Raw genomic sequence first — 27,199 nt, 5'->3', positions numbered from 1 at the left:
AAACTATAAAACACTGATAAAGGAAACTGAAGACAATTCAAAAATGAAAGGGAAAGATCCCATGCCCTTGGAGAGGAACAATTAATATCATTAAAATGGCCATACTACCCAAAGCAATTTACAGATTTAATGCAATTTTTATCCAAATACCTATGACTTTATTCATAGAACTGGAACAAATATTCTTAAAATTCATATGGAACCACAAAAGACCCTGAATTGCCAAAGCAATCTTGAGACGGAAGAACAGAGCTGGAAATATGCTCCCTGACATCAGACTATATTACAGAGCTACAGTAATCAAAACAGCATGGTACTGGCACAAAAACAGATTTATAGCCCAATGGTACAGAATAGAGAGCCCATAAATAAACCCATGCACCTATAGTCAATCCATGACAAAGGAGGCAAGTATATAAAATGGAGAAAAGACAGCTTCTTCAACAAGTGGTGATGGGAGAGTTAAACAGCTGCATGTAGATGGATAAAATTAGAACACTCCCTAACACCATATACAAAAATAAACTCAAAATGCTTTAAAGACCTAAATATAAGACCTGACACAACAAAACTCCTTGAACAGAACACAGGCAAAATATTCTTGGACATAAATTAATGCAATATTTTCTTAGGTCAGTCTCTGAAAACAAAAGACGTATAAGCAAAAATAAAACAAAAAATGGGACTTAAACAAACTTAAAACATTTTTTTGCACAGCAAAGGAAACCATCAACAAAACAAAACAAAAAACCTATGGAGTGGGAGAAAAATATTTTCAAATGATGCTACTGACAAGGAATTAATATCTAAAATATACAAGAAGCTCATAGAACTCAATTTAAAAAAAACACCTTAAAAAATGGGCAGAAGCACTAAACAGACATTCCTCCAAAGAAGATGCTCAGCATCACTAATTATTTTTGCCGTTGTTTAGCTGCTAAGTCATATCCAACTCTTTTGCAACCCCATGGACTATAGCCCACCAGACTCCTCTGTCCACAGGAGTTTCCAGGCAAGAATACTGGAGTGGATTGCCATGGCCTCCTCCAGGGGATCTTTGTGACGCAGGGATTGAACCTGGGTCTCCTGCATTGGTATACAGATTCTTTACCGCTGAAGAAGCCCTCACTAATTATTAGAGAAAAGGAAATAAAAATCACAGCAAAGCACACTGTCACTTCAGTACCATTTCACACTTGTCAAAATGACTATCATCAAAAAGGCTACAAATAATAAATGCTAGAGAAGATACGGAGAAAAGGGAACTCTCCTATACTGTTGGTGAGAATGTAAATTGGTGTAGCCACTATGGCAAACAGTATGGAGGTTCCTTAAAAAACTAAAAGCAGAACTACCATATGATCCACCAATCCCACTCCTGGGCATATATTCAGAAAAACCAAAAACTACATTTAACTATGGCTGGTTCATATTGATACATGGCAGAAACTAACATAATACGATAAAGCAATTGTTCTCCAGTTTAAAAAAAAAAATACATGAACCTCAATGTTCACAGCGGTAGTATTCACAACAGGCAAGACATGGAAACAAGTCAAGTACCCATCAGTAGATGATTAATGTAACAAGATGCAGCACACGTATATGTATATAAAGACATATACACAATGAAATATTACTCAGCCATAGAGAGAATGAGACGATGCCATTTGCAGGAACACGAAAGGACCTAGAGATCATTATAGCTAGTGACGTAAGTCAGACACAGAAACACAAATACTGTATCACTTTTTATGAGGGATCTAAAAAAAATTAAATGAATTCTATAAACAAAACAGAAAGACTCACAAACACAGGAAATAAACTTATTACCAGAAGTGATGGGCTAATTAGGCATATGGGATTAACAGATTCAAACTACTATACATAAAATAGATAAGTAACAAGGATTTTTTGTGTATCTCAGAGAATTATACTTAACATGGAATATAATCTTAATATGATATATAATCACAAAAAATAACTGAATCACTAAGCTATACACCTGAAACTAAGACAATTTAGTAAACACTTTTAAAAACACTGCAAAATTCTAGTTGTGAAATAAAGAATTCCTGGGGATTTAATGTACAGAATGATAAATAGTTAATAATACTATAATGTGTATTGGAAAGATGCTAAGAAAATAAATCTTAAAAGTTCTCATGACAAGAAATAAAGTTTGTACCCATGGGTAGTGATAAATTTTAAGCAGACATACAGTAGTCATCATTTTAGTTTCAAATCTACTAAGGATGCTTTTCCATTCAACAGTTATATAAAATTTATCAGTACAAATAATCTATGTTAATAATCTATACTATTCACGACTTTAATAAAAAATTCAAACTGTTAGGGGAATATCCAAAAAATCACTAGTATAATTAGTGACACAGGTCCCAAATGTATAGTGAAAACATTCTCCCAAATGAACGCAGACTAAAATTTCCTCTGAGAAGAATAAAAGACTGTACGTAATAGACAATATTATAAACTTTTGAAAAATTTAATACTATAAATATCAATATACAGATATTATGCAGCTATAGCCTATAATCAACATTTTGCTCATTTAATGGAATTTCTATAGTCTAGTCATGTGAGTGCATGAGCACACACACATGTAGACAACATAAACAAAAACTTAATAATCAACTCTTGTATTATTACCTTGGCAATAATAACTTCTTTCTTCAGAATCTTCATAGCATAATATTTTCCACTTGCCTTCTCTCGAACCAAAATAACTTTCCCAAAAGTGCCTTTACCTAGTAGTTTCAAATAGTCAAAATCATTCATTGTCTGAAAAATACAAATTAAAATATATAATATGAAACATCTGATGAAATTTATTTCTAAACATCTATGTATATATTTGGCATTATATACTCAAAAATCAAATTTTATCCATTTCTAAGAACGCTTAAGTTAATCAGAATCAGCCTGGCATCAGCTTTCCCATCCATAACCATGGATGCTGGAAATAATTTAAACAATTTTCAGATAGTGGAGATAATAATTTTGAGCAGAGAATGTCTCAACTATTAATTATTAGTAAAGTATAAGGGCAAAGGGAAAAATAAAACCGACTTTACTCACTTCCAAGTATTCAAGTTTCTAAGGATTTAGTAGTGCCACTCCCCTACATGATGAGTCAATCAAAAATGTCCTCCACAAACATTTCCAAATATATCCAAAAGAAAAGTACTTTTGAATGGAGTTTTTGAGAATGTACTCTATCAAAATAAGGATGGACTCCAAGAAAAAGAAAGATACGTGTATAAGAAACACTGAAAAGAATTCTGCAGCTCAGTTCAAAGAACAGCAGTACATCTGCTGAGAACACAAGTGGTCCAATTCAACATACGAAGTCATGAAACTCTAAAAACGTCTCTAATCTGCCCGTTTTCAATTTCATTTCTCATTCCCATCTCTAAGTAAGGTGATTACCAGGATTTTACTAAGGAGAATTACTACTTGCTCTCTACAGCTTCCTCTATGAATGCATATCCTGCTCTGCTTTATTTATCAATAAACTTCCAAAAATTTGATGATGTTTGTTCACTAAGGCCTTTCCCCCATCCAGCTTGTTCTTTCTGTGAACTTTTCCCTTTTAAAAATTCCTTTACTACCATTTTAATAGGCTTTAGATGAAAGAGGAGGTATGCTTAGTTTACAATCTTAAATTTAAATTCCATTTCAGTTCAGTTCAGTCGCTCAGTCGTGTCCGACTCTTTGCGACCCCATGAATCGCAGCACGCCAGGCCTCCCTGTCCATCACCAACTCCCAGAGTTCACTCAGACTCACATCCATCGAGTCAGTGATGCCATCCAGCCATCTCATCCTCTGTTGTCCCCTTCTCCTCCTGCCCCCAATCCCTCCCAGCATCAAAGTCTTTTCCAATGAGTCAACTCTTCACATGAGGTGGCCAAAGTACTGGAGCTTAAGCTTTAGCGTTATTCTTTACAAAGAAATCCCAGGGCTGATCTCCTTCAGAATGGACTGGTTGGATCTCCTTGCAGTCCAAGGGATTCTCAAGAGTCTTCTCCAACACCACAGTTCAAAAGCATCAATTCTTCGGCACTCAGCCTTCTTCACAGTCCAACTCTCACATCCATATATGACCACAGGAAAAACCATAGCCTTGACTAGACAGACCTTAGTCGGCAAAGTAATGTCTCTGCTTTTGAATATACTATCTAGGTTGGTCATAACTTTTCTTCCAAGGAGTAAGCGTCTTGTAATTTCATAGCTGCAGTCACCATCCACAGTGATTTTGGAGCCCCCAAAAATAAAGTCTGACACTGTTTCCACTCTTTCCCCATCTATTTCCCATGAAGTGATGGGACCAGATGCCATGATCTTTGTTTTCTGAATGCTGAGCTTTAAGCCAACTTTTTCACTCTCCTCTTTCACTTTCATCAAGAGGCTTTTTAGTTCCTCTTCACTTTCTGCCATAAGGGTGGTGTCATCTGCATATCTGAGGTAATTGATATTTCTCCCGGCAATCTTGATTCCAGCTTGTGTTTCTTCCAGTCCAGCGTTTCTCAGGATGTACTCTGCATATAAGTTAAATAAGCAGGGTGACAATATACAGCCTTGACGTACTCCTTTTCCTATTTGGAACCAGTCTGTTGTTCCATGTCCAGTTCTAACTGTTGCTTCCTGACCTGCATATAAGTTTCTCAAGAGGCAGGTTAGGTGGTCTGGTATTCCCATCTCTCTCAGAATTTTCCACATATTAAAATAACAAATTGGACTTCCCTGGCAGCCCAGTGGTTAAGACTCCACACCCCACTGCAGGTGCCGGTTTGCTCTCTGGTCTGGGAACTAAGATCCTGCATGTCACACAGCATGACCAGAACAATAACAAAAACAATTTAGGAAGGTAGGGTTTTATCCTACTAACAATCAAAGGTTATTGAAAATTTTTGTGTCTTTTTAGAAGTATTTCTTTCCTCTTTACCACCCGTTTGAAGTAAATGTCAGAAATGTCTCAAAGCAATAACTTCAGCTTCTACCTTAAGAAACTACAAAAAGACCAAATTAAACTCAAAAGAACTAGGAAAAAAAAAGATCAGGGCAGAAATCAATTAGGGATGTCCCTGGCAGTCTCTCCAGTGGTTAAGAATCTGCACTTCCACTGCAGGGAGCATGGGTTCAATCCCTGATCAAGGAACTGGAATTCCACTTGCTATATAGCATGGCATGGTGTGGCGAAAAAAAAAAATCAATTAAATTTTAAAAAGAAAGAAAGGCAGGGAGGTCAAGATGGTGGAGGAGTTAGGAGGATGTGGGTTCACCACTCCCTACAAGAGCATCAAGAATACATTCACAAAAGAACAATTCTCAGAGAAAAGGCTGAATGCTAGCAGAGGACCTTGGACACACAGAAGGACAAGAAAGATCCCTGCAAAACCGGCTATAATGAAAGAAAGAAGAGAGAAAAGAAGAGGAGAGGTCCCACATCTCAGGAAGCCCCTCACCAGTGGAGAGATCAGTTGGCAGAGCTGGGGAGTTAGGAGGCTATCACAAAAGGACCACAACAGGTCTGTGGTAGGCAGGACAAAGTGAGGCCTACACAGATAGTCCATGCCACAGCCCTGGGGCTCCAGCTTGAGACTTGTGTTCCTGGTGCAGACGGGGGCTGCAGGCAAGAACATGGGGTCTGGGGAGCAAACTGGGGAGAGGTCTGCTGTCGGCTGCTGCAAGGAGACAGCCTGAGGGGTCGGAAGTGAGGAAATCCACAAGTAGGAGTGTGTGCGGAGGAAACTCTACTGCCATAGAAGGGTCATTGTTATGTGTCAGAAGTGGAGCTGCCACTGCATCCTCTCTCCACTGCTGCCCTCACCTCCCTAGCAACCAGGAAGAGACCCCACTGGGGCTGGCTCTCCCACGCCCAGGCACTAGGAAGGGTCCCTGCTGGGTGGCTCTCTCACACCAGTTGTAAGGCGCTGGTGGGGCTGGCTCTTTCACACCTGCGGCCGGGCGCTGGGAGGAACCTCTGCAGGGGCAGACTCTGTCACACTCGCAGCTGTTGCTACCCTGGGCACTAGGTAGAGCCAGCTTCCCCACACACCTCATCAACGCCTCAGCATGCACTCTCCTGCATGAAGCAAGGTGCTGGGAAGGGCCCCCAGCACTCTGACTCTTCCGTGCCTGTGGCTGCCAGAGCCCCCACACGTCCTTGCCACCAGAGCTCCACGACCCCAGCTGCCTTGCAGCTCTGTACCCCCTTCTCATCCAGGCCAACTCGTGTGTTCCAGGGCCACCTCGGGAGTAGACCCCTTCGGATGGTCCACAAGAAGAGGCTGAGGCCAAAGCCATAGCTAAGCCCGAGGGGACATGCAACTAAGGAAGAAAAGCTAGAATCTCTCCTCTCAGGTGCCCAAAAGGCGAACTGACTCTCTCGAGGCCAACCTTATAAACCCTGCACCTATAGAACATCTGAACAGACAAACAGTGAGTGCTCCCGCAGCCAAGCTTTTGCAGCTGTAGACTTTCTCAGCACATACATGTGGGGACCGGGCCAGGCTGGAGTCGGAGCTGCCTCCATAGTGCCCACAATGGGTCCATACCCATGATTACTGCATTCCTGCGACCTGACGTCAGTGGACCTATGCTGGTGGCCTGGTGAAAACAATCTTAGAGACACCAGGGCCAACAGATGGCATACCCACAGTTGAGGCGGGGTCAAGAGCAGTGCCGCCGACAGTGTAATCTGACAGTGTAAGCTGGCACAAGGGGTGACAGGTGACACAACAGAGCACACTCACAGGTGAACAGCTACAGTGTCTTCCCTTCCAGCAGGAGTGCTCCAATCCCTCCTACCTTGCACTGCAGATCATAAGCACAAAAGCTAAGGAACAGACCTGGGGCCCTCTACACCAACAGTTAGAAAGCAGATCCCATCTGTGACAGGGCAGTGACAATCACAGAGCAATGAGGAGGCCCTGCTCAATACCCAGTGTAGGCTCTGGTCACCAAAACATCAGTCAGACTCCTATCAATGTGATAATGGCCAACAGAGAAAAGAAGTGGCAGCTGTCTACTCTAAATACAACCCTCACACAAAAAAACATTAAACCCACACAGGCTACTCAGAGATGTTACCACGCAACACAGCCCTCCAAGACAATCTGAGGGTATGGTGTCGGACAGAAGAACACCCAGGGCAGCGCTTGAGTGCAGGAGCTCCACTGGGCTGGGGGAAACATCTTGGAGGATGTACACAGGTCTCATGCATGCTGGCACCCAGCACAAAGTGACAGCTCCGTGGAAACCTGGATTAAACCCACCTATGAGTCTTAGAGTAGGTGAAGGTCAACCATCGCTCACTGTGAGGGAAAGAACACTGGTAACAGCAGTCTCAGGGAGTATCAACCAATGTGAGATCTCCTGGAGGTCCGTATTTTGGCACCAAGACTTGACCCCATCCAACAACCTGCGAGCGCCAGAGCTGCAAAGCCTCAGGACACACAACCACCAGGACAGACGGCCTAATGCATACTGAGCTCACAGCCACATCAAAACACACCCCTTGACACGACCCTGTCCATCAGAGGGACAAAGCCCAGCTTCACCTACGAGAGGGAAGGCACCAATCCCACTCGCCAAGAAGCCTACACAAGCCCGTGGACCTACATTCTCACCAGGAAGCGGACGTCAGAAAGAGGAGGAACCATGGTCCTGTGGCCTATGGGAACGGAGGCCACAAACACAGAAAGACAAAAGGAGACAACAGAAATGTGCTTCAAACAAAGAAACAAGACAAAAACCCACAAGAACAGCTAACTGAACAGGAGACAGAAAATCGCCATGAAAAAGACATCAGATTAACGATAGGAAAGATGATCCAAAATCTCAAAACAGAGTTGGGGGCACAAACTGAGAAGACACAAGAAATGTTTAATAAGGAGCTAGACGATTTAAAGAGTGAGTAAATGGAGGTGAACAAGACAATAACTAAAACAAAAAAGACGCTAGAAGGAATCAACAGCAGAATATCTGAGGCTGAAGAACAAAAGTGAGGTGGAAGACACAGTGGTGGAAATCACTACCACAGAACAGAATAAAAACGAATGAAAAGAAATGACAGTATCAGAGACCTCTAGGACAGTTAAATGCACTAACATTCAATTATAGGAGTCCCAGTGGGACAAGAAACAGAGAAAGGGCCTGAGAAAATATTTGAAGAATTCAAAGAGATTATAGCTAAAAACTTCCCTAACATGAAAAAAGAAACAGTCACTTGGCTAGGAATCACAGACAGTTCTGCACAAGGTGAACCCAAGGAGGAACATTAATCAAACTGACAAAAATTAAAGGCAAATAAACATTAAAAGCCATAAGGGGAACACAACAAACAGCATATATGAGAATCCTCAAAAAGTTCTCAGCCGATTTTCCAGCAGAAACTCTGCAGGCCAGAATTAAGTGTTATGATACACTTAAAGTGATGAAAGAAAAAAGAATATTTAGCAAGGCTCTCATTTACATTTGACAGAGAAAAGCTTTATAGAAAAGCAAAAATAAGAGAATTCAGTATCACCAAATCAGAAAAAAACAACAAATCCAAAACAAACAATAAAATGGCTATAGGAACCCACATATCTATAATTACCTTAAATGTAAATGGATTAAATGCTCCAACCAAAAGTCACAGACAGGCTAAATGGATACAAAACCAAGACCCAAATTTATGCTGTCTAGAAGAGACCCACTTCAGACCTAGAGACACATACAGACTGAAAGTAAGGGGTATTTATTATTATGCAACTTTATTTTTCACAGAAGTAGAACAAAAAAATTTTAATTCGTATGGAAACACAAAAGACCCTGAATGGCCAAAAACAATCCAGAGAAAGACAATGACACTAGAGGAATCGGAAGCCGAGACCTCAGACCATATTACAATGCTACAGGCATTAAAACAGCAGGGTGCTGTCACAAAAACAGAAACACAGATCAATGGAACTGGATAAACAGTTTTCAGCGATAAAGCCATGTACCTATGGTCACTTAATCTATTATAAAGGAGGCAAGACTACACAATGGGGAAAAGACACTCTCTTCAGTAAGTGGTGCTGGGAAAACTGGACAGCTACAGGTAAACAACAAAATTAGAACATTCACTAAAACTACACACAACAATATAGTCAAAATAGATTAAAGACCTAAATGTAAGACTGCATACTATTAAACTCTTGGGAGGAAAACAGGCAGAACATTCTCTGACATAAACTGCAGCAATCAAATTGTGGTTTTTGATCCACGTCTTGTAACTAAGCCATATGTTACGTTATTGCTCAAAGCTTCATCTGAACAGTACCTTCTCTCACTTTATATAAAAATACTGGAAAATGATACCATGTTCCATTATTAAATACTAAACATCATATAAACGGAAACTGAATTCTGGGGATAAAGATTAGAAAAGAATTTATAAACTGCTTTATGACATTTTCACCCGAAAAGCAATATATAATAATGAAATAGCACTATCTTCTTTAAGGACTGTAATTCCTAGGGACAAGGAGGTTAAAAAAAGGGATGACAGCTTTAACACCAAACTTCACAGCTTCTGTCAGTTTGTCAATCTTTTTTAAAAGAAGAATTTACATGGAAATTTATGTTACTAACAAAGCATTCTACATGATTAAATCAGAAACATTTATCATATCTATTTTCAGGGGGGATTTTTTTTTTATTCTTAGGGTTTTTTAAATTTCTTTTTAATTGGAGGATAATTGCTTTACAGTAATGTGTTGGTCCCTGCCAGACATCAACATGAATCAGTCATAGGTATGCATATGTCCCTTCCCTCTTGAAACTCTTTCCCCTCTCCTACCCCCTCCGACCCCTATAGGTTGTCATAGAGCACCTGATTTGAGCTCCCTGCCTGCATCACACAGCAAATTTCCACTGGTTATCTAATTTGCATATGGTAATATATGCATTTCCAGGCTACCCTCTCAATTCTCCCCACCCTCTCCTTCCCCCGCTGTGTCCACAATTCTGTTCTCTATGTCTGCATCTCTACTACTGCCCTACCAATAGTTCATCATACCATCTTTCCAGATTCCATATATATGCGTTAATATATGAAATCTGTTTTTCTCTTTCTGACTTACTTCATTCTGTATAAAAGACTCTAGGTTCATCCACCTCATTAGGACTGATTCAAATGTGTTCCTTTTTACGGCTGAAAATATTCCACAACTTCTTTATCTACTCATCTCTCAAAGATATCTAGGTTGTATCAGATCCAGTTTGATAAAACTTTAGAAAAATTAAAAAGTATCCATGATAGCAAATGCTCATCTTCAGTGGAGTATACACAGTGATTATCTATTCTTTACAAAAAAAAAATGCAACTTATTTTCCTTTCTTTGGATAGTGTTAAGGGCAAAGATACAATAAGATTTTATTTAAAATTAAGAGCATGACATACTATTTACAACAGCCAAAATATGGAAGAAATCTAACTCTCCATCAACAGATGAATGGATAAATATGTGGTATGTATTAATATCTGGTCTTCCCAGGTAGCTCAGTGGTAAAGAATCTGCCTCCCAATGCAGGAGACACCAGAGACGTGGGTTTGATCTCTGGGTTGGGAAGATCCCCTGGAGTAGGAAATGGCAACCCATTCCAGTGGTGGCTCAGAGGTTAAAGTGTCTGCCTCCAATGCGGGAGACCCAGGTTCGATCCCTGGGTCGAGAAGATCCCCTGGAGAAGGAAATGGTAACCCACTCCAATATTCTTGCCTGGAAAATCCCATGGACGGAGAAGCCTGGAAGGCTATAGTCCATGGGGTCGCAAAGAGTCGGACACAACTGAGCGACTTCACTGTCTTTCACTTTCCTTTCCAGTATTCCTGCTTGGAAAATTCAATGGACAGAGGAGCCTAGCAGGCTATATAATCCATGAGGTCACAAGAGTTGGACACAATTTAGCAAGTAAAACAATATGTGTTTATGTATATATGTGTATATGTACATATGTGTGTGTATATGTATACATATACACACACACATGCATACAATGAAATATTACTCAGCCATAGAAAAGAATGAAATAAAACCATTTGCAGCAACATGAATGGACCTAGAGAAGTGAAGTGAAGTAATTCAGATAGAGAAAGATAATAAATATCATTTATATGTGGAAATTTAAAAACCAGCACAAATGAATTCTTTACAGACAGAAAACAAACTATGGTTTACCAAAGGAGAAATCAACACAATATTGTAAATCAACTAACATAATTTCGTATATCAACTATATTTCAATAAAAAAATTTTAATAGCTGAAACTTCTATAAAAATACTTCAATAAAATTTTTTTTTAAATAAGGGCATTAGATACTCTATAGAAAAGTAATCCTCCAAAACCCAAACCTAAGAATTTATTAGAAAATATTTTTATAGAATTATACTCTTTCCTGTACATAATCTCTGTAACATATCAATGTGGCTGTTTCAGGCTAAAAGATGCATGTGCATACACTAAGCGAGCGTGGGATGACTTGAGAGAATAGCATTGAAACATGTATATTACCATACGTGAAATACATCACCTGTCCAAGTTTGATGCATGAAACAGGGAGCTCAAAGTTGGTGCACTGGGACAACCCTGAGGGATGGCATGGGAGGGAAGTGGGATGGGGGTTCAGGATGGGGACACATGTACACCCATGGCTGATTAATGTCAATGTATGGCAAAAACCACTACAATATTATAATTAGCCTCTAATTAAAATAAATAAATAAATAAATTTTTAAAGTATATTCAAATCACACACTAGATTATAAGAAAAATAACTGTCCCCCAAACCCCTAAATTAGGTTACAAATATATATAAATGAAGAGGAATACAAGGAAAAGGATACAGTGGTTTTAGCAAGTTTGGCCCGAAAGATCAATTCCACATAGATTTACAATGTAAGAGATACACCAAATAAGGTCCAAGGAGTGAAAAGGAGTCTTTCAAGAAGTAAACCTCTCTACCCACATCTCTCCTCCATTCCTCCAGTGCTTTTTCCCCAACATAAGGAGAAGCTCTAATCTTATCGAGTCAGTTTCTACAACACTGATTATGCTGCTCCTCCCTCTAGGTAGGAAGTGAGAAATCACTTGATTTCAGGTCTGTTCTTTTCTTTCTCTCCTTCTCTGTATGCTAGTGACTGCTGTGAGTTATGGTAGTCAGGGATTAAATAATAAAATTCCAAGAACTGGAATCAGACATAATGGGAATATAGGAGGTACTAACTACCACACAACTGCACTCATCTCACATGCTAGTAAAGTAATGCTCAAAATTCTCCAAGCCAGGCTTCAGCAGTACATGAACTGTGAACTTCCAGATGTTCAAGCTGGTTTTAGAAAAGGCAGAGGAACCAGAGATCAAATTGCCAACATCCGCTGGATTATCAAAAAATGAAGAGAGTTCCAGAAAAACATCTATTTCTGCTTTATTGACTATGCCAAAGCCTTTGACTGTGTGGATCACAATAAACTGTGGAAAATTCTGAAAGAGATGGGAATACCAGACCATCTAACCTGCCTCTTGAGAAATCTGTATGCAGTTCAGGAAGCAACAGTTAGAACTAGACATGGAACAACAGACTGGTTCCAAATAGGAAAAGGAGTACGTCAAGGCTGTATATTGTCACCCTGCTTATTTAACTTATATGCAGAGTACATCATAAGAAACTCTGGACTGGAAGAAACACAAGCTGGAATCAAGATTGCCGGGAGAAATATCAATAACCTCAGATACGCAGATGACACCACCCTTATGGCAGAAAGTGAAGAGGAGTTAAAAACTCTTGATGAAAGTGAAAGAAGAGAGTGAAAAAGTTGGCTTAAAGCTCAACATTCAGAAAACGAAGAACATGGCATCCGGTCCCATCACTTCATGGGAAATAGATGGGGAAACAGTAGCAACAGTGTCAGACTTTATTTTTTTGGGCTCCAAAATCACTGTAGATGGTGACTGCAGCTATGAAATTAAAAGATGCTTACTCCTTGGAAGGAAAGTTATGACCAACCTAGATAGTATATTCAAAAGCAGAGATATTACTTTGCCGACTAAGGTCTGTCTAGCCAAGGCTATGGTTTTTCCAGTGGTCGTGTATGGATGTGAGAGTCGGACTGTGAAGAAGGCTGAGCACTGAAGAATTGATGCGTTTGAATTGTGGTGCTGGAGAAGACTCTTGAGGGTCCCTTGGACTGCAAGGAGATCCAACCAGTCCATTCTGAAGGAGATCAACCCTGGGATTTCTCTGGAAGGAATGATGCTAAAGCTTAAGCTCCAGTACTTTGGACACCTCATGCAAAGAGTTGACTCATTGGAAAAGACTCTGATGCTGGGAGAGATTGGGGGCAGGAGGAGAAGGGGACGACCCACGATGAGATGACTGGATGGCATCATGGACTCGATGGACCTGAGTCTGAGTGAACTCCGGGAGATGGTGATGGACAGGGAGGCCTGGCGTGCTGCAATTCATGGGGTCGCAAAGAGTCGGACACGACTGAGCGACTGAACTGAACTGAACTGAAAATCATTGCAGATGGTAATTGCAGCCATGAAATTAAAAGACGCTTACTTCTTGGAAGGAAAGTTATGACCAACCTAGATAGTATATTGAAAAGCAGACATATTACTTTGCCAACAAAGGTCCGTCTAGTCAAGGCTATAGTTTTTCCAGTGGTCATGTATGGATGTGAGAGTTGGACTGTGAAGAAAGCTGAGCACCGAAGAATTGATGCTTTTGAACTGTGGTGTTGGAGAAGATTCTTGAGAGTCCCTTGGACTGCAAGGAGATCCAATCAGTCCATTCTAAAGGAGATCAGTCCTGGGTGTTCTTTAGAAGGACTGATGCTGAGCCTGAAACTCCAATACTTTGGCCACCTCATGCGAAGAGCTGACTCACTGGAAAAGACCCTGATGCTGGAAGGGATTGGGGGCAGGAGGAAAAGGGGATGACAGAGGATGAGATGGTTGGATGGCATCACCGACTCAATGGACGTGAGTCTGAGTGAACTCCGGGAGATGGTGATGGACAGGGAGGCCTGGCGTGCTGCAATTCATGGGGTCGCAAAGAGTCAGACACGACTGAGCAACTGAACTAACTAACTATACTTTAGTACTGTAGTCCATAGGGTCACAAGGAATCGCAGACCACTGAGTAACTGAACTACTTATACTTTACTGATTATACTTCCTAAGTCATGAGATGATAACCAAGTATGTCCAGAGAAGTCTATATTGATCACTTAAAAACTAAGCAAAAATTTTTTTTCCATTTGGCTATTTACTATGGCCCTTTACCTACATAACAGGGTCCAGAAAGTGGCAGTTGGGCAGACCAAGGTTAGACATTTCCGAGTCTTCTAATCAAATTCCTTTGAAACATCATCTTTTAATTTAAACAAGGATCAGCACTTGAATCTGGTTGCAAGGCTGCTGCCTCTTCTCTCTACTACCATTATCTTTCCCTCTCCAAAAATTTCAATCTGAAGAGCAGACACTGGGGCAATATTCTACCACTAAGGAAAATAACCATCTGTCTGACCCAAACAAGAGAGAACAGTCAGGACAGTTCTCAGCACAGCTATCATTATCAGTAGCTATTCTCTTCCTCCTAGTATCCATTTGTCAAAAAGTGAACAAAGAAACTGTATTCCATAAATCATGAGAAGGATATTCTTATCACAGAATATTTGGGTTTACAATCTAAAATTAAAAATAATCTGAATTTATACAATTCTTCTTATAAGTAACATTCACAAAAGATATACAGTTGCCTCTTGACCAACATGGGTTTGGGCTGCATGGGTCCACTTATTTGTGGGTTTTTTTCAATTGATTTTTTTTTTTTTTTGGATCCACTATTGATTGAATCTTCAGATGGCACTGCCACAGATAGATACAAAGCAACTGTGGATATGGAGGTACTGCTGCTTCAGAGGAACCACAGATAGAGAAGAATCCAGACACAGAGAGTCAACTATAAATTAAAGGCAGATTGTTAACTGTACAGAGGGTGGGCTCACCAAGCCTCTGTATTGTTCAAGTGTCAACTATAGTTTTAGAGTCATTTATCTTAAGGAAGTGATAGTAATATTTCACCCTTTTGAAGCAAGTTATTAGGATTGTTCTGGCACAGTTAGTCGGAGAAGGCAATGGCACCCCACTCCAGTACTCCTGCCTGGAAAATCCCATGGACAGAGGAGCCTGGTAGGCTGCAATCCATGGGGTTGCAAAGAGTTGGACACGACTGAGCAACTTCACTTTCACTCTTCACTTTGATGCACTGGAGAAGGATATGGCAAGCCACTCCAGTGTTCTTGCCTGGAGAATCCCAAGGACGGCACAGCCTGGTGGGCTGCTGTCTACGGGGTTGCACAGAGTCGGACACGACTGAAGCAACTTAGCAGCAGCAGCAGCAGCACAGTTAGTGATACAAATGTTCTTTTCTGTACTCTGTTATTTCAAACTATTTTATATAATTTCATTTTAAATGAAGTATTAAAATTACAAGGAAATAAGATACAGGCCAAGTAAGAAAATGGACCCCATTCCAAAATTCAAAATAATACTTCTGACTATCAATTTTTCATTTTGGAGACTTAAGTTTCAACAAGAGAATTCTAAGAGACTCTGTTTCAAAAATATGTGAATGTTTAATTATCTTTAAGTGGATAAAGTAAAATACTATCTAATACTAGCTAATATCCACTGAGCACTTAGTATATAAACAATTTACATATACTCCCAACTATATTTTAATCCTCACAACTCTATGACGTAAATACCACTGTTTAGAAACTTCCCCCACCATAATATACATGGTAGATCCAGGACTTGAATACAAGCAGGACAACAAAAGTTTCCCTTTCCACCAGTATTCTATAATACTGAAATTCGACTGATTTTTCCAAAAGTGCTCTAATACAAAATGAAATTAACTAATATCCAACCACTGTGTAGAAGCAACAGTACAACATACTATTTTGAGAAACAAAGTACAAAATGAGAGTCTGTCTGTATAATTTTCTTTCTAATATAGCTTGACTAGGTTATAACAACACAGAGGTTGCGGAAGCTCAAGACATGGGAATCAATAAAAAGCAGACGGCAAACTGAAGCTGCACAGTGTGTAAAGTCACTCCATTCTTGAACAAGACATTTAACTTCTCTAAATATCAGACGACTCAAGTGTGAAACGGAATAATAACGTGCCTATCCCTGTATGATTCCTATAAGGATCAAATGAGATAATACATACGAAAGTACAGCTCAGAGCCTGGCATGAAATAAGCATATAATAAATGCTTACAAGTGATAACTAGTAAAGGTGAGAAACTCTAAGACAACTGACACTGGTAACTGAAAACAGGAAAATGTATTATGCTTTAAAAATCATTTACAACCAGCCTTAACAGAAAAAGTAGTATTTTCCGTTTTTGTATCAAAGTGTTTGTCTCTCTTCACTCAAAAGTTCTGTAAATTTCCATTTTCATTTCCAAAATTTTTACACCAGTAACAGTATTTCTAGTTCAGTCAGTTCAGTTCAGTCACTCAGTCATGTCCAACCCTTTGCGACCCCATGAATCGCAACACACCAGGCCATCACCACGCCAGGACACCTCCCTGTCCATCACCATCTCCCGGAGTTCACTCAAAGTTAAGAATGTTATAAACTTCCCAATTTCAACCTCTAGCTATTTATACAACATCTTATTATTAATCTCTGTTACTCAGAAATTCTACAGCTGGTATAGTTTGCTATTGAATGAAGTAGTTTATTACTCAAAGGATGAGACTAATCAGGATATGACTTTAAAGTTATGAGCACAGTCAAATTTCAAATTAATTGTGTACATGTGAACATACACGAGCAAAATGACTTCTTTCTCTCTGAGAAGGAGGTAAAGCTAGACTGTGTTTTTCTCTTGGCAATAACTAAGGAACAAGGGCACAGGGTAGATAAGGTGACTCAAAAGAAAAGAGGGATACAGTACAGCTAACAAGCAGAGGATAAGTCTTCAAGGAAGTTACACAGGGTTCTCAGACATTTGGTTAAGATCAAGCATAGAATGTAATTCTAATTAGAACAGAAATTTCAGATAAGGAAAGGATAATTAACTAAATCTAAATTGTAATTGCAAAGCTTACCTTCACATCTTTAGCACATAGGAAAAAGAGATTTGAACTCAGGCAGTCTAACACCAAAGAGTTCTTAATCACTGTGCTAATACAAAATTACATGGATAATTACCTTAAGAATTAGCATTTTTCAACCTGAAGATTAATTTAAAATCTAATATAATAAATATATTCTAAACATAAAAAAATGGCATGTTCATCTATTTTGAACACTTATACCCTTAATCTTAAAATACCCCTTTTTCCATAGGAAGATGCTTTTCAATATTCTATAGTAATGAAAAACATAATTTACAGTTCCCATAAATACATAAATTGGTGTTTATTATTCTAGAGCACTGAGGGTAGGAAAAGTCTGTTTCCCTCACTGGCTTAGAAGCAGCCATTAAAATAAAAAGCTATAATTTCCAAGATTGCTCACTTCCCTGCTGATATTAGTGAGGCTGGGGCACCAAGCAGGAAGTTCACAGAGCCATTTAAGCTTCTGCTTTCAGGAGAACAGAGAATGCCAAATGGAAAAAGACCAAATCATTAGGGAAAACATTTTATTTCCAAGTTTCTGAAATAGTATTAAAAACAGTAAGGGAAAAATGCAAATTATAAAGTAGTATGACGGTACATCAGTCACCGCATCCTAATCAGCCCTTTCAGCATTCAGTGCTAATTGCTGAAACACTGAAATAAAGTGATGTTTCAATTATGTGGTTTTAAACAATGACAGGTTTAAGATCCACCTGATTAAAAACCATTCACACCAATGTAATGGCATATCATAAGATAACTGGCTAACAATTTTTGCAAATGGCAACTGTTGACATATTTCTTCCACACACATAAATGCTGTGCTGAAGAGGGGAATACATGTTCTTTTCTACCTTTCTCTTATGATGGGTTGTAGAAGCATCCATCTCTTCCTCTCCTATATTATCAATTTGTGAAGTTGGACTACAATTCATTCTCTCTTCTTCTTGCCTCTGGAGTCTGTCTGCTACAGCCTGGATAGCTTCTGTCCATTCTTCCCTATAAAAACGAGAAAAAAATCCCTATTAATGAAGAATCATAAATAATGCAAATATTTCTCTTCTATAAAGTATAAAGTCAACACAAAGTCTATTTCAAAATAATACATATCTCCCACCATAACTCCAAGATGAAGTTGATCCTAGAAGTATTTTACATTACAGGCCTAAAGTTTTTATCAATACTAGCATTTATTTGGAGGTAAAAAGAAGAAGAGGAAGAGGAGGAGAAGATGATGATTGTAAGAAAACTGAGTAAAAATTATTTAAAAGTATGATTAAATCTTAATTATCTGTACACATCTGTAAGTCCATCACTGACATACTCAGTTTCTCTATTAAGGTCCAATAGAGGGAAGTGATAGATGTATAATTATGGCTACTGTGTATTGTTGGACAGCAGAAACCAATACAACATTATAAAGGAATTTTCCCCCCAATTAAAATAAATTTTTAAAAAAGTTCGAAAAACTAAGGCAAAATCTATTCCCAGATCATAGGTAAGTTTCATTTTAAAAAACTGATAGGCAGTTTGTAGCTTAAATAATAGGATTTAGTAGCAGTAACATGACGCTTTTACTTTTTGACAGTTGTGCTATCAGATAAAGGATCATTCACTTCCATATACAATTTGTATAAAATCAGTCTATAGATTTCACAACAAATTTTGCTAGAATTCTAAGTGGAACAACATTAAATCTATAGATCAATCTGGAGGAAACTGGTAGCTTAATAAATTAAGTCTTCTAATCCATGAACATGGTATAGCTCTCCATTTATTTAGATCTTTAATTATCCAATGCAGTGTTTGTAAATTTCTGTGAAAATGTCTTGCAAACCATGAACTAAATTTATTTCTAAGTATTATTTTATGCTATTGTGGAGGTTTTAAGTTTTTTTATTTTCAAACTGTTTGGTTAGTATTTAGAAATACAATTGCTTTTGGTATGGTGACCATATATTCTATAGCCTTAATAAATTCATTTACTAGTTCTAATAGCTTTTATTTTTTTGGATATTCCACACATGCAACCACATAGTCTACAAAGAAGAGCAATTTACTTTCTCCTTTCCAATGTGTTTCCCTTTTCTTTCTTTTTCTTGCCCTGTAATGGTCTAGAGCAGACCATCAATAAGTACAACATTAGATAAAAGTGGAGAGAGCAGACATTCTTATTTTGTTCCAGATCTTAAGGGAGAAAGTATCAAGTCTTTTACCTCTGAATATTACATAAGTTGTAGTTTGTTTGTAGATACACTTAATCAAGTTGATTAAGTTCCCTTCCATTCCTAACCAGTTGAGTGTTTTTGTTATGAAAGGGTGTTGGGAGTTTTCAAACGCTTTTTCTGCACCTGTTGAAATGACCATGTCGTTTCTCTTTTCTAATATAGTGAATTTAGTTGATTTTCAGATTTAATACAACTGAATTATACGATAAACTCCATTTAGTCATAACGTATGACCTTTTTTACATATTTTCTTGAATCTGGTTTGTCAAAATTTTGCTAAGAAATTTTGCTTTCACTATTGACAAGTATACTGGGCTATAGCCTTTTCTTCATTTTTGATCAATATTTTTATTGAAGTATAGCTGATTTACAATACTAATTATTACCATACAGCAAAGTTGCTTCAGTTTTATATATATATATATATATATATATATATGTATTTATTTACACACATTCTTTTTTAATATATTCTTTTCCATCATGGTTTATCATAGGATATTGAACCCACTTCTCTACATTGTACAGTAAGGCCATTATATATATATAAGCTGACATCTGCTACCTCTAACCTCCCATCCTATCCCTTCCCCAACTTCGTCCCCTTTGGCAACCAACAGGCTGTTCTCTAGGTTCACGATTCTGTTTTTGTTTCACAGACAGGTTCATTTGTGTCCTATTTTAGATTTCACACATAAGTGACATCATACAGCATTCGTCTTTCTCTTTCTGACTTACTTCACTTAGTATGACAACCTCTAGTTATACCCATGCTGCTGCAAATGGCATTATTTCATTCTTTTTCATGGGTGAGTTATATTCCATTGCAAAACCACACCACATCTTCTTTATGCATTCATATGTCAATGGACATTTAGTTGTTTCTGTTTTAGCTGCTTTGAATAGAGCTGTTATGAACATAGAGGTGTATGTATCTTTTTGAATTATAGTTTTGTTATGTATATATGCCCAGGAGTGAGATTGCTATATCATATGCTAATTCTATTTTTAGACTTCTGAGGAATCTCCATACTGTTTTCCACAGAGGCTGCAACAACTTACATTCCTACTAATAGTAGAGGAGGGCTCCCTTTTCTCCACACTCTCTCCAGCATTTGTTATTTGTACACTTTTAATGATAGCTGTTCTGACTTGAGGGAGGTAACTCGCTGTAGTTTTGATTCGTTGTTTCTCTAGTGATATTGAGCATCTTCTCAAGTGCCAATTGGTCATCTGTATTTCTTCTTTGGAGAAATGTCTATTTATGTCTTCTGCTCATTCTCCAATTGGACAGTTGTTTCTCTGTTGTTGAGCTATATGAGTTGTTTCTTTATTTTGGAAATTAAGCCCTTATTGATTACATTGTTTGCAAATATTTTCTACCTGGCCTGGAGTTTGGTTTGTTGGAAAGGTTTTGTTTTTGTTACTTTAACTGATTCAATTTCAATTACTGGTAACTGGTCTGTTGAGTCCCAACCAGAAACTCCTTTCTGGTTGGTTCAGTCTTGGAAGAGTGCACATTTTTATTAATTGATCCATTTCTTCTGGGTTATTCATTTTACTGGTGTAAAATTGCTCATAGTAGCTCTTATGATCCTTTCTTTTACTTTGGATTTGGTTGTAATGTCTCCCCTTTCATTTCAAGTTTTATTTTGGCCTTTTCTCTTTTTTTCTTGATGAGTCTGTCTAAAGGACTTTCAATTTTGTTTACCTTTTCAAGGAACCAGCTTTTAGTTTCATTGATATTTTCTAGTTTTTTTTTTAGTCTCCAATTTATTCATTTATACTCCAGTTTTTATTGTCTCTTTCTACTAACTTCAGGTTCTGTTTATTCTTTATTCTTCTATTCCTAGTTTTGTAAAAAGCAGCGTGATATTATTGGAAGAATGGCAAACTAGATATTCTAAAGCATTAAGATATGGCTTAAGTCCAGCTTTGCCAACATAAACGTCGTCAAAATCAATCACTGTTTCAATGGGATGTTACAATCCACTAAGAATAATATTTCCAAAGACTATGTGTTGACATGGGAAAAGTTCCATTCATTCAGCCAGTCAACAAACATTGTATCAGATCTTTGACTACATGCTAAAGATAAAACAATGAGCAAGGAAGATATGTTACTTGCTAGCCAAGAATCTTATAATCAAGAGAGAAAAAGGCAATCAAAGATTACAATGGAGACAAACTTGATACAGAGGATACAAGGAGATATGTAAGCATGCAGCAGGGAGGGTTTTGTAAGAAATGTGACATTTTAAGCTCAGATCTGAAAGGTACAAGGTAATGGGCTCAACCATGGTTATGAGTAGAGATAAAAGAAAAACTGAGGATCCAACATATAGCAATGCACAGGGAAGACAGGGGTATGTGGAAAGGGAGGGCATATCAAATTTTATGTATACCAAAGACCTCTGCACATATGCAATGGGTCAGATGGAAAGTATATTAAAGAAAATATTATCAGACTCTGAGTCTGGTTATTGAATTAGAATTCTGAGTAATTTTTCATTCTTTTCTATATTTCCTAAAGTAATCACTCATACTTTATTACTATTTATCGACAAAAAAGTGTTACTAAAATAATACTTCACCACATCTGAGGAAGAGTTTTGTTTCAAATTTTAAACAAATCTCTTAGGACCTAATTTGTTCACTTGAAAAATAAGGCTAATAACATTTAACTTCACAAAGTTTCTGATTTGGATCAAATATGGTAATGCGTAGAAAAATTATTTTGTGGTTGTTGGACTTAACTCAGTATCAAAGCTACAAGATAAAAGAATATTAAGATAGAATTCAAGGATAGTAGATCGGGAGGATGACAAGCAACCCTGGTGTTGGTATGCTAGTTACTAATATCCCTCTCTTTAGCAATGATGACATTTAATATCAATCACACCTGATGTTTTCCCTCACAGAGCTTAGCCCCAGTCTCAGAATCCTTCTCAGCATAACATTCTGGGAAGCCACTTGCATAATGGCACATTATTTGAAACCTTTTGCCATCACCAGCTCTAGAATTCCAAATATAACCACAATCAATGACATAATTTTTAAAATGTAGTTTGGTGACCTCTTTAATTTATATTTTAAGTGTTTGGTCTTCTGTTTAAAAGTATATCTTACAGCACTTCTATAGGTTTTGATTTAATATCTTTGTAACCCTGTCATTTATTTATTATACCAGAAACAGAATAATTAATGGACTACAGACTCTGTGGATCACAATAAACTGGAAAATTCTCAGAGAGATGGGAATACCAGACCACCTGATCTGCCTCTTGAGAAACGTATATGCAGGTCAGGAAGCAACAGTTAGAACTGGATGTGGAACAACAGACTGGTTCCAAATAGGAAAAGGAGTACGTCAAGGCTGTATATTGTCACCCTACTTATTGAACTTATATGCAGAGTATATCATGAGAAATGCTAGGCTGGAGGAAGCACAAACTGGAATCAAGATTGCTGGGAGAAGTATCAATAACCTCAGATATGCAGATGACACCCCCTTATGGCAGGAAGTGAAGAAGAACTAAAGCGCCTCTTGTTGAAAGTGAAAGAGGAGAGTGAAAAAGTTGACTTAAAGCTCAACATTCAGAAAATGAAGATCATGGCATCTGGTCCCATCACTTCATGGCAAAGAGATGGGGAAACAGTGTCAGACTTTATTTTGGGGGGCTCAAAAATCACTGCAGATGGTGACTGCAGCCATGAAATCAAAAGACGCTTTACTCCTTGGAAGGAAAGTTATGACCAACCTAGATAGCATATTCAAAAGCAGAGACATTCCTTTGTCAACAAAGGTCTGTCTAGTCAAGGCTATGGTTTTTCCAGTGGTCATGTATGGATGTGAGAGTTGGGACTATAAAGAAAGCTGAGCACTGAAGAATTGATGGTTTTGAACTGTGGTGTTGCAGAAGACTCTTGAGAGTCCCTTGGACTGCAAGGAGATCCAACCAGTCCATCCTAAAGGAGATCAGTCCTGGGTGTTCACTGGAAGGACTGATGCTGAAGCTGAAACTCCAATACTTTGGCCACCAGATGCGAAGAGCTGACTCATTTGAGAAGACCGTGATGCTGGAAAGATTGAGGGCAGGAGGAGAAGGGAACAACAGAGTATGAGATGGCTGGATGGCATCACCGACTCAATGGACATGAGTTTGGGTAAACTCCGTGAGTCGGTGATGGACAGGGAGGCCTGGTGTGCTGTGGTTCATGGGGTCGCAAAGAGTCAGACACGACTGAACAACTGAATTGAAAACCATCTTACCAATATATTTACAAGTGGTGAAGTCAGATACGCATACATCTTTAGACTGACTGCTGCTGTTTCACAAAATAGAAAAAATGAGTTTCTTACCTTTCCTCTGGAGTATCTACATGAAATGTTCTCTCTATGACAGTGGTCCACTGGAGACATCTGATAATAAATGTGTTTGGCTTTGGTCGTTCTGTTTTCATTAACTGGCATTCTAGAAATAAAATAAAATGTCTCTTTGAATATACTTATATTTAAACAAGTAAACAGTTGAGAACTACAGAGTTCCATTCTAAACAAACCATTGCAACTTCACAGATTTCTATGAATCTCACTCTAATGAATCTCACTCACTCACTCAAGGTTGTTCAAAACCTGACTTCAGTATTTCTTTCTAATCCTTTGCCCATTCTGGTCACATGCCCAGCTAAACTGGACTATTAAACTCTCCCTAAATACATCTTGCTCTTTCCTGTATCTACACTATTGCTCCAGCTAATACTATTATTTGGAATGTTTCCTATTTATTTTACCCCTAGGTATATCCAACTGTCTAAAGAATACTTGTCCTCTAAGGTATCAAATTATACTCCTTCCATGAAGCCTTTTAGAAAAACCTAGTCTAGACTGACCACTCCCCACCCTATATTCTTATAACATTATCACTACATTCCCCACCCTATATTCTCATTACTTATTACTGTACCTCTCATTTTCACTTAGCATAGAGTATCTAATATTATAATTTTTAAGATGATATCCTTATGCCTACCTAGATTATAAGCCTTTGACAGTAAAACTCTAAAGTCATCCTGGGTCAGTCAGTCAAAGAGTGATAAGTTCTGTCAAGGATTATCTATGAAGACTACAAAGAAAAGGAGCATAGTGTAGGGGCTAAAAGCATGGATTTTTAACACTACAGAGCCTGGATATGATCTTTTTTTCCTACCCTTAACTATGCAACTTTAGACAAGTTGATTAATTTGTCTGGTCTTTAAGTATTAAATGGGGAAACAATAAGAGTACCTACATCATAAAAGTGATGTGGGGATTAATAATGAAAATGTTGGTTGCTCCGTCATGTCCAACTGTTTGTGACTCCATGGATTATAACCCATGGAGTTATAATCTCTATCTATGGAATTCTTCAGGTAACAATACTGGAGTGGGCAGCCATTCCCTTCTCCAGGGGATCTTCCCACGCCAGGGATCAAACTAGGGTCTCCTGCATTGGCAGGTTGGTTCTTTACCGTCTGGGGCATCAGGGGATTAATAGTGAGTATATATAATAGTGTAGTGTATGACACATACTAAGTTTTCAATGAATGTTAGCCGCTATTATTATGTATACACCTGAACTTCTCTGGTGACTCATACAGTAAAAAATCTGTCTGCAGTGAAGGACACCCAGGTTCGACCCTTGGTTCGGGAAGATCCCCTAATGGCTACCCACTCCAGTATTCTGCCTAAAGAATCCCATGGACAGAGAAGTCTGGTGGGCTACCATCTGGTATTGGACAACACAAGTGAATAGGATAGGGTTGTCTACTGACATTTTTCTCTTAAAAGAAACTAATTCAGCCCTAGTTGACAAACTCAACAGTGTTTTCTCAGTGCTTATCTGTTTTGCGCTAGTTTCATCATTAGCAACTATCAACTACACGGGTCTTTATAGGATAAAGTCATTAATCACACTGGACAATTCTTTACTCTTCACACTAAAAGAGCTAATTCATCGAGGGTCTCTGCTTCCTTTTTTTTTTTCCTCTCTTTTCTAACAAGTTTTTATGATCTCAGCCAAATTTCTTTCCATCTTGAATCTCTATTTTATGATATACATGTCTAACTATACCATGGTTATTTCTACATGGTTGAATTATTGGAACCACACCTAAAACCCAACCTACTATCTTTCCCTCTAAATCTGTTCTTAGACCTGGCTTTCCTAATTTTTCCATCATTCAAACTGAAAACACGGGTGACCTTCCTTTTTGATACTGGGAGCATATGCCATTACTTTTCCACTGATGCTACTGTGCTTCAGGCTCTCACCACCCAATGCCTAAACCTCCTCAGGTGCCATAAAACTGGATCTTCCTACTGAGAGATGTGGAAAGGTCAGATAAGTCACTTAAATATAGAAACTGTATTCTGAGAGACATCTGAACTCATTCAAAATTAAACTCCTGATCTCTCGCACTCTTGCTCCCCTTGCCAACCTCCTCACTGTAGCTTTCTCTATCTCAGACGATGGCACTTCCAGCCTTACAGCTGCTCAAGTCAAAAACCTTGGGATCATCTTTAAGTCCCTTCTTCTCTCACATCTCTCTCTGGAAATCCTGTTGACTCTGCTTTCAAGATATATTAGTATCACTTCACACTTCCTCCACTACCTTGGAACAAGCCATCATTGTCTCTGACATGAATATTCCCAAAACCCTAGAACAGTTCTTCTCTGCCCTTCTCTGCAGAGACCTACAGTCAGAAACCTTAAAATGAACAACTGCAAAAAAAATAAAAATAAAAACTGCAATGTTTTCAATTCACTGAAAACAGAAGACAAAGGCCCTTAGATGATCAGCAAGGGTCCTACACGATCTGGACCTCCAAACCATCTAACCAAAGTTTCTAACCTCTTCCCCTAGTACTCTCTTTCCGGTCACTCTGCCAACTACGCTGCCACCCTGCAATCCTCCACAATGCACTGCAGGCTCTGTCTTTAGGGTTTTTCATTTAGTCATGCCTCTGCTGGGTATTCTTTCCCTCACACAACCCCCTAGCCTACTCCCCCATTTCCTTCAAGTCTTAAATCTAAAAACCTTCACAGGGAAGCCTGCCTCAACCATGATGTTCAATGCTGAAATACGTATCCTTTTCCCAGGATTCTCCAACCCCTCTCACCTGCTCTACTTTTTCTTTTTCATAGCATGTTTCCATCTTTGTTCATGTGAGATGACTAACTTATTTTTTATGTTTGTTTCTTCAACTAGAATGTATTCTTAGTACCTAGAACTGTGCCTAACATATAGCAGACAGTAAATATTTTCCAAGTTAGTGAATTCTGACAGTAATAATCCAACAAGAAGGTAATTTTGATGATACAGGAAAGAGGAGAAAATTTCTGGTGCAACTTCCTTATATAGTCAAGAAGGGAAAGGATTCCCTGGACAAGTATGGGGCTGGCTGTAGTCAGGAGCACAGAGAATTTAGTGGTGGAATTGGAGAGAAGATTGGGTAAAGGAGTCCAAATGCAGTTAGGGGTATAGATGAAAGTAGGAGCTAGTAGAAATTACCTGCTCCTTGCTTCCATTTTTTCCAATGAATCAGGATGTAAAGCCATCCTTAAGAATTAGGTTGGGTGAGGATACACTGGATCTTTGAGAAAAGCGAAGATATGTAATAGCCTTCTAGAAGCAAATAGACAGGTAAATAAATACCCATGACTGCTAAATGGCATTAAGGGTCCAATGGAACCTAATGGGGCTTCCCAGATGGTGCTAGTGATAAAG

At 38.5% G+C, this 27,199-nt stretch overlaps 1 protein-coding gene across 6 annotated transcripts in view; it reads right to left on the bottom strand.

Moving 5' to 3' along the window:
• Nucleotides 1–27,199, bottom strand: part of AKT3 (AKT serine/threonine kinase 3) — a 281,419-nt gene that overhangs the window by 91,568 nt on the left and 162,652 nt on the right. For all 6 annotated transcript variants that reach the window (XR_011247672.1, XR_011247671.1, XR_011247673.1 and 3 more), the window contains exons 4-6: nt 23,793–23,904; nt 18,056–18,200; nt 2,671–2,802 (exon numbers count right to left, since the gene is read on the bottom strand). Coding sequence is in view for 1 of the 6 variants with exons in the window: in XM_069545551.1 (XP_069401652.1) it covers nt 2,671–2,802; nt 18,056–18,200; nt 23,793–23,904 (389 nt within the window). In the remaining 5 variants the exon portion in view is untranslated. The remainder of the gene's footprint in view (nt 1–2,670; nt 2,803–18,055; nt 18,201–23,792; nt 23,905–27,199) is intronic.

This window comes from Ovis canadensis, chromosome 12 (genome assembly GCF_042477335.2).
Source record: "Ovis canadensis isolate MfBH-ARS-UI-01 breed Bighorn chromosome 12, ARS-UI_OviCan_v2, whole genome shotgun sequence".
Taxonomy (NCBI): Eukaryota; Metazoa; Chordata; class Mammalia; order Artiodactyla; family Bovidae; genus Ovis; species Ovis canadensis.
The sequence above is the reverse complement of the archived record's forward strand: the minus strand, read 5'-3'. Positions and strand labels throughout refer to the sequence as shown.